Source organism: Nerophis lumbriciformis, linkage group LG31, assembly GCF_033978685.3.
Source record: "Nerophis lumbriciformis linkage group LG31, RoL_Nlum_v2.1, whole genome shotgun sequence".
In the NCBI taxonomy this organism is placed as follows: Eukaryota; Metazoa; Chordata; class Actinopteri; order Syngnathiformes; family Syngnathidae; genus Nerophis; species Nerophis lumbriciformis.
The window spans coordinates 154,277-162,506 of NC_084578.2; the positions used below are offsets into that span (position 1 = coordinate 154,277).

The window sequence follows — 8,230 nt, forward strand, 5'->3', positions numbered from 1 at the left end:
TCAACTTCAAACATTTTATTTACAAGATAAGTGCACACACACACACACACACACACACACACACACACACACACACACACACACACACACACACACACACACACACACACACACACACACACACACACACACACACACACACACACACACACACACACACACACACACACACACACACACACCAGTCAGAGTCAGTACTTCTACTAGAAGAGTCAGTGGACATGGCCTACACTCACTCACTCACTCACTCACACACACACATCAGTCAGAGTCACTACTACTACTAGAAGAGTCAGTGGACATGGCCTCCACGTCGTCCTCGTTCTCCTTGTTGTGTCCCGGAGGCTCCAGACCAAAGTCGTTGCCATGGTGAGGAGGCAGCATGTCGTTGCCATGGTGAGGAGGCAGCATGTCGTTGCCATGGTGAGGAGGCAGCATGCCCACAGGAAGGTCTGATGACTGCCAAGGGTAGTGGGGGGTCAGCACGTCTGGCAGGGCAAAGGTGGGCTGACATTGAGACACAGCTGTGATGATTGAAGTGTGTGAAATATCTCCCACCTGGCAACCTCCCTGCAGCCAGAGCATCACCTGGCAGGTGGCCATTCACCCCATTGGTGGGCAGGTTGGTCATGTGACCCAACATCCCACTGCGCATCTCCAGGTCAGTGGGGTACGGTCGCCTCGGGTCACCTGACAACATGTTGTGAATGGCTGAAAACACTTCTAGTGGATCACCTGACAACAAACACCTCTTGTGAATGGCTGAAATCACTTCAAGTCGATCACCTGACAACAAACACCTGTTGCGACGTGCTGAAAACAATTCTAGTGGGTCACCTGACAACAAACACCTGTTGTGAATGGCCGAAAACACTTCTAGTGGGTCACCTGACAACAGACATCTTGTGAATGGCTGAAAACACTTCTAGTGAGTCACCTGACAACAAACACCTCTTGTGAATGGCTGAAAAAACTGCTAGTGGATCACCTGACAACAAACACATGTCCCCTGACAACCCAGTTGTGAATGTCTTACAAAGACGTGTAGTAGATCTCCTGACAACAAACACGTGTTGTGAATGTCTTACAAAGACTTGTAGTAGATCCCCTGACCACAAAGACTTGTAGTAGATCCCCTGACAACAAACACTGTAAAAGATCCCCTGACCACAAAGACTTGTAGTAGATCCCCTGACAACAAACACTGTAAAAGATCCCCTGACCACAAAGACTTGTAGTAGATCCCCTGACAACAAAGACTTGTAGTAGATCCCCTGACAACAAACAGATATTGTGAATGTCTGAGCAGGACTTGCTACCTGGGAGCCAGTTGAGGGGGGCGCACACAGCGTTGCTGGCGCTGATCCTGTGAGCGTACTTGATGATTTCCTCCGAGGAGATGCTTCCTGCAGAGAACCAGGTGTTACTCAGAAGAAGAAAGCACAAATGTGTGCTGGCTCACCTTTCTTGGCCCTCTCAATGGACTTGAGCTTCTCTTTGGCCTGGTAAACTGCTGTCGCCTTGAAACAAAGACCACATGTCTCCCACTAACATTATTATTACAATACAAGTCCTAGTTGGGGATTAGTGGAATACTAATATTATTATTACAATACAAGTCCTAGTTGGGGATTAGTGGAATACTAATATTATTATTACAATACAAGTCCTAGTTGGGGATTAGTGGAATACTAATATTATTATATACAAGTCCTAGGGATTTAATAATAATAATAATAATAATAATAACTGGGATTTATATAGCGCTTTTGTAAGTACCCAAAGTCGCTTTAAATGTAGAACCCATCAATCATTCACACCTGGTGGTGGTAAGCTACTTTCATAGCCACAGCTGCCCTGGGGTAGACTGACGGAAGCGTGGCTGCAATTTGCGCCAACGGCCCCTCCGACCACCACCTATCATTCATCATTCAATTCACCGGTGTGAGTGGCACCGGGGGCAAAGGGTGAAGTGTCCCGCCCAAGGACACAACGGCAGCGATTTTTGGATGGTAAGAGGCGGGGAGCGAACCTGCAACAATCAGGTTTCTGGCACGGTTGCTCTACCCACTACGCCATGCCGCCCCTGGTGCAAGGCTGCCATTATTTTAACGAAAGCAGGGATTGCATGCATTGAAACATGTTTCTTTGCACCAGCAGGTGCATGTGAGCTGTGGGTTTGACTTCTGGATCATTTTGAGTATTTGTATTTGATTCTATTACACGTTGTGTCAGTTCTCATGAAGAATCATGCTGATTCTGACCATTGAAGACAACCTCGGTGGACAATAAAGATGGATTCTGTTGTAAAGTCTGAGCTCCAATTACCAGAATGTGTTCAGCCTCCTTCAGCTGCTTCTGGAGCTGCTGGATGTCACTGTCCCGCTTCTCCACCTCCTTCTCCAGGAGCTGCATCTCCTGGTGCACCTTACCCTGCTGCTGGGCCACCTCCATCAGCTCCTGGAACTCCCGGTCCCGCTGCACCAGCAGGTCCAGGATCTAAGAGCGCCACAAATGCACATTGTTTCAGCTGATAAGAGCAGAGCAGAAAAGACTTGCTGGTCATGGCAAAACACGGCAGCATTTTTGTTTCTCTCCATGCAGTGCTGCCTAAGGAGGTGTGCAGCTGGTGTGTGGACATCTACCTGAATGTCCTCTCCAGGTTGGGGAAGTTTCTGACTTCGGGACAAAGCCAACATTTCAATGAGCTCCCTGGAATGAACAAATGATAGACAAAACATCAGCGGCTACAGCATACTTACAGTAATGTTTCTGTGTGTATATATATATATATATATATATATATATATATATATATATTATGCGTGTGTGTCGTGTAAACACACACACACGCTAAGTGGAGAGTTTTGGAGCTCTACACTTTGGCCAGCATTTGTAAGTCTGCCTTTTTAAAGACAAAAGTATGCGTCTGCGTGTGGACAAGAGGCCTAAACGTGAGCTTTGACTACTAAACGAGGCAAAATGCCGTTAAAAAATAAATAAAAATAAAAATCTTAAGGACGCCTTGACGCAGCAAAAATTTCTCGAATATATTTTGTAATCGAATTACTCGAGTTATCGTTTCAGCTCTACTCTATATATTTATATAGATTGATAGATCTCTCTCTCTCTATATATATATATATATATATATATATATATATATATATATATATATATATATATATATACACACATATATATATGTGTGTGTATATATATATATATGTATATATATATACACATATATATATATATATATATATACGTATATATATATATATATATATATATATATATATATATATATATATATATATATATATATATATATATATATACACACATAAATATATATTTACGAAATATGCGTGATAAAACCTCCAAATCGTCTAAAACACACAGTTGAACATGAACAAAGGTTTAGTTTACCGTGATAAAACCTCCAAATCGTCTAAAACACACAGTTGAACATGAACAAAGGTTTAGTTTACCGTGATAAAACCTCCAAATCGTCTAAAACACACAATAGACGCTCTTTTGTTGCTTTCTCCGTCGCTGTGGCCGCCATCTTTGCCCGTGCCACATCCGCAGTAAACCGGAAGCTAAAAAGACGACACAGAAACAACATTAATATTAATATGTAAAATGTTAATTTTTATATTTTTAGTTTTTCTTTAGGAACACACATACAATAAATAAATGCAGTAACTTAAATGTTGCTGACTCGGTGGTAAACCAGACAAATAATGTAACCCTATACATTAACAAGTGTAAATAATAATATAGTTATCTAATTTCGTATGACTATATATTCCAATCATTAGTATGTTTGTTATTTTTCATTGATGGGTTTTGATTTCTCTCACCGAAACGAACAACACTACGGCTTTCTCCCTCAATCACGTGATCAGACCCGGCTTCCGGTGGACTGATCCGCTGTCAAGATGGCTGACTTCCGCCATCCAGACAGTGCAACCAGCTCCATGTTTGGAACACACAACATTCCATCCAAGCGTCATGTCGCATATAAGCTGTTGCTGGAGCTAGTAAACATTAGACTGTTGCTGTAGCTAGTAAACATTACACTGTTGCTGTAGCTAGTAAACATTAGACTGTTGCTGGAGCTAGTAAACATTACACTGTTGCTGTAGCTAGTAAACATTACACTTTTGCTGTAGCTAGTAAACATTAGACTGTTGCTGGAGCTAGTAAACATTAGACTGTTGCTGTAGCTAGTAAACATTACACTGTTGCTGGAGCTAGTAAACATTAGACTGTTGCTGTAGCTAGTAAACATTAGACTGTTGCTGTAGCTAGTAAACATTAGACTGTTGCTGTAGCTAGTAAACATTAGACTGTTGCTGTAGCTAGTAAACATTACACTGTTGCTGGAGCTAGTAAACATTAGACTGTTGCTGTAGCTAGTAAACATTAGACTGTTGCTGTAGCTAGTAAACATTAGACTGTTGCTGTAGCTGGTAAACATTAGACTGTTGCTGGAGCTAGTAAACATTACACTTTTGCTGTAGCTAGTAAACATTAGACTGTTGCTGTAGCTAGTAAACATTAGACTGTTGCTGTAGCTAGTAAACATTAGACTGTTGCTGGAGCTAGTAAACATTAGACTGTTGCTGTAGCTAGTAAACATTAGACTGTTGCTGTAGCTAGTAAACATTAGACTGTTGCTGGAGCTAGTAAACATTAGACTGTTGCTGTAGCTAGTAAACATTAGACTGTTGCTGTAGCTAGTAAACATTAGACTGTTGCTGTAGCTAGTAAACATTAGACTGTTGCTGTAGCTAGTAAACATTAGACTGTTGCTGTAGCTAGTAAACATTTGACTGTTGCTGTAGCTAGTAAACATTAGACTGTTGCTGTAGCTAGTAAACATTACACTGTTGCTGTAGCTAGTAAACATTAGACTGTTGCTGTAGCTAGTAAACATTAGACTGTTGCTGTAGCTAGTAAACATTAGACTGTTGCTGTAGCTAGTAAACATTAGACTGTTGCTGGAGCTAGTAAACATTAGACTGTTGCTGTAGCTAGTAAACATTAGACTGTTGCTGTAGCTAGTAAACATTAGACTGTTGCTGTAGCTAGTAAACATTAGACTGTTGCTGTAGCTAGTAAACATTTGACTGTTGCTGTAGCTAGTAAACATTAGACTGTTGCTGTAGCTAGTAAACATTACACTGTTGCTGTAGCTAGTAAACATTAGACTGTTGCTGTAGCTAGTAAACATTAGACTGTTGCTGTAGCTAGTAAACATTAGACTGTTGCTGTAGCTAGTAAACATTACACTGTTGCTGTAGCTAGTAAACATTAGACTGTTGCTGTAGCTAGTAAACATTAGACTGTTGCTGTAGCTAGTAAACATTACACTGTTGCTGTAGCTAGTAAACATTAGACTGTTGCTGTAGCTAGTAAACATTAGACTGTTGCTGTAGCTAGTAAACATTAGACTGTTGCTGGAGCTAGTAAACATTAGACTGTTGCTGTAGCTAGTAAAAATTACACTGTTGCTGTAGCTAGTAAACATTACACTGTTGCTGGAGCTAGTAAACATTACACTGTTGCTGTAGCTAGTAAACATTAGACTGTTGCTGGAGCTAGTAAACATTTGACTGTTGCTGTAGCTAGTAAACATTACACTGTTGCTGTAGCTAGTAAACATTAGACTGTTGCTGGAGCTAGTAAACATTAGACTGTCGCTGTAGCTAGTAAACATTACACTGTTGCTGTAGCTAGTAAACATTACACTGTTGCTGTAGCTAGTAAACATTACACTGTTGCTGTAGCTGGTAAACACTAGACTGTTGCTGTAGCTAGTAAACATTAGACTGTTGCTGTAGCTAGTAAACATTTGACTGTTGCTGTAGCTAGTAAACATTAGACTGTTGCTAGAGCTAGTAAACGTTAGACTGTTGCTGTAGCTAGTAAACATTACACTGTTGCTGTAGCTAGTAAACATTACACTGTTGCTGTAGCTAGTAAAGATATGACTTGCTGTAGCTAGTAAACATTAGACTGTTGCTGTAGCTAGTAAACATTAGACTGTTGCTAGAGCTAGTAAACGTTAGACTGTTGCTGTAGCTAGTAAACATTACACTGTTGCTGTAGCTAGTAAACATTACACTGTTGCTGTAGCTAGTAAAGATATGACTTGCTGTAGCTAGTAAACATTAGACTGTTGCTGTAGCTAGTAAACATTAGACTGTTGTTGTAGCTAGTAAACATTACACTGTTGCTGTAGCTAGTAAAGATATGACTTGCTGTAGCTAGTAAACATTAGACTGTTGCTGTAGCTAGTAAACATTAGACTGTTGCTAGAGCTAGTAAACGTTAGACTGTTGCTGTAGCTAGTAAACATTACACTGTTGCTGTAGCTAGTAAACATTACACTGTTGCTGTAGCTAGTAAAGATATGACTTGCTGTAGCTAGTAAACATTAGACTGTTGCTGTAGCTAGTAAACATTAGACTGTTGTTGTAGCTAGTAAACATTACACTGTTGCTGTAGCTAGTAAGCATTAGACTGTTGCTGTAGCTAGTAAACATTACACTGCTGCTGGAGCTAGTAAACGTTACACTGTTGCTGGAGCTAGTAAACATTAGACTGTTGCTGTAGCTAGTAAACATTACACTGTTGCTGTAGCTAGTAAATGTTAGACTGTTGATGTAGCTAGCATTAGCTAGCAGCTAGTAAACATTAGACTGTAAGAAACAGTTAGTGGTCCAACATTCCAGTAGCAAGTGAAAGAAACAGTTAGTAGTCCAACATTCCAGTAGCAAGTGTAAGAAACAGTTAGTGGTCCAACATTCCAGTAACAAGTGTAAGAAACAGTTAGTGGTCCAACATTCCAGTAGCAAGTGTAAGAAACAGTTAAGAAACAGTTAGTGGTCCAACATTCCAGTAGCAAGTGTAAGAAACAGTTAGTGGACCAACATTCCAGTAGCAAGTGTAAGAAACAGTTAGCGGTCCAACATTCCAGTAGCAAGTGTAAGAAACTCATTGATGCTTACATTGATTTCACTTCTGTCTTCCAAAGGTGTGCTACCAAATATTAAGTTGATGATTTTGTCCAGTCCAGTTTTGGACTTCTGTGTCAAATAATATCTTATTTGGCTTGTTTGTGTTGTTCCAATGCAAACAAAAGAAATAAACATGTGAATACCAAAGCATGTGTCATTTCAACTCTTTTCTGGGAGAAGAAGGAGTGCTGCATTATCTGACACATGCAGGGTGACTAGATTTTTGGCCATGACTATATATCTAGAATGGGATGCAAATATTGGATATAAACGCTGTATTGTTAGTTTCTATCGGCTGCATTGTTAGTTTTGTATTGGCTGCATTGTTAGTTTTGTATTGGCTGCATTGTTAGTTTTTTGGCTGCATTGTCAGTGTTTTATTGGATGCATTGTTAGTTTTTTATTGGCTGCATTGCTAGTTTTACAGTGTTACTGTTCAAAATGTTGATGTTACAGTGACCAAAATAGTAAACATACTTGTTAAATAAAACCTTGTTTTTAATCAGTGTTTTATTATTGCTCATTCTGGAGGTACTTGGAGACCCAAGTGTTTTCTGAGGTGGAACTTGGTGATAAAAGTTTGATCTCGAATAGAAGTTTTGTTTGTAAAGTGAATTTAAAAGCTTTCTATTAGAGCAAGTATAAAAAACAAACTGTAGTTGGTCAAAATGGCATTTTAGGGTTGTTTGCCTTTTGCAGGGCGGAAGCCACGTAATCCAGTACATGAATAGTATTAGAAGAAAGGAAACCATGCTAATAATAGCCGAGAGCTAGTGGGCAGCCTAGGACAGTTGGCTCTCTTCTATGCACAATATGTCATATTTATTGCTTTTTTTGTTTTACTTTTGTAGCTGTAGGTGTGAATGGTGCTGCTCTCTTTTATTGTATTTTATGTCCTTTCTGTTCATTCTTTCCCTCTTTTCTCATGTGTTTTTTTTTACCTCATTTTGTGGACTTTTTCAATCTGCACTGCAACGACATACTATCCGCATCGTGGGATAAATAAAATGTATCCTATTGTCACGTTGTCGTATTTAGTTTTATTAACACATTTAAAGCAAACGCATTTACTTTCAAGTGAAAAGTATCAGAACTACAGGCCATGTATTTACTTTGTATTGGAGCAGAACCTTATTTGCGTTATTGTCCTTCCGTACTAAAAAGGGGCGTGCCTTTATGTTGAAATGAAAGCGGAA

General features: G+C 39.9%; 1 protein-coding gene across 3 annotated transcripts; it reads right to left on the bottom strand.

Annotated features, from left to right (window-relative positions):
• med4 (mediator complex subunit 4) lies at positions 1–3,907 on the bottom strand. 3 transcript variants are annotated; one of them, XM_061926201.2, is made up of 8 exons: positions 3,870–3,907; positions 3,495–3,605; positions 2,646–2,712; positions 2,329–2,499; positions 1,463–1,520; positions 1,320–1,406; positions 559–690; positions 1–488 (listed from the first exon to the last, which is right to left on the bottom strand). In XM_061926201.2, the coding sequence occupies exons 2-8, from the start codon at positions 3,569–3,571 to the stop codon at positions 262–264; spliced, it is 819 nt and encodes a 272-aa protein (XP_061782185.1). In that variant the 5' UTR covers positions 3,572–3,605; positions 3,870–3,907; the 3' UTR covers positions 1–261. The 3 variants fall into 3 exon arrangements, with proteins under 3 accessions (XP_061782185.1, XP_061782187.1, XP_072768095.1); XM_061926203.1 differs by lacking the exons at positions 3,495–3,605; positions 3,870–3,907 and adding an exon at positions 3,433–3,460; XM_072911994.1 differs by lacking the exons at positions 3,495–3,605; positions 3,870–3,907 and adding an exon at positions 3,371–3,398.
• Between the last annotated feature and the right edge of the window lie 4,323 nt (positions 3,908–8,230).

Excerpts from the sequence above, each read along its gene's own strand:
- med4 (XM_061926201.2), bottom strand. The coding sequence starts at position 3,571 with ATGGCGGCCACAGCGACGGAGAAAGCAACAAAAGAGCGTCTATTGTGT. Across the intron at positions 691-1,319 it reads CCCCCTCAACTGGCTCCCAG|GTGACCCGAGGCGACCGTAC; the intron begins GTAGCAAGTCCT and ends ACATGTTGTCAG. Across the intron at positions 489-558 it reads GGCTGCAGGGAGGTTGCCAG|ACGTGCTGACCCCCCACTAC; the intron begins GTGGGAGATATT and ends TTGCCCTGCCAG.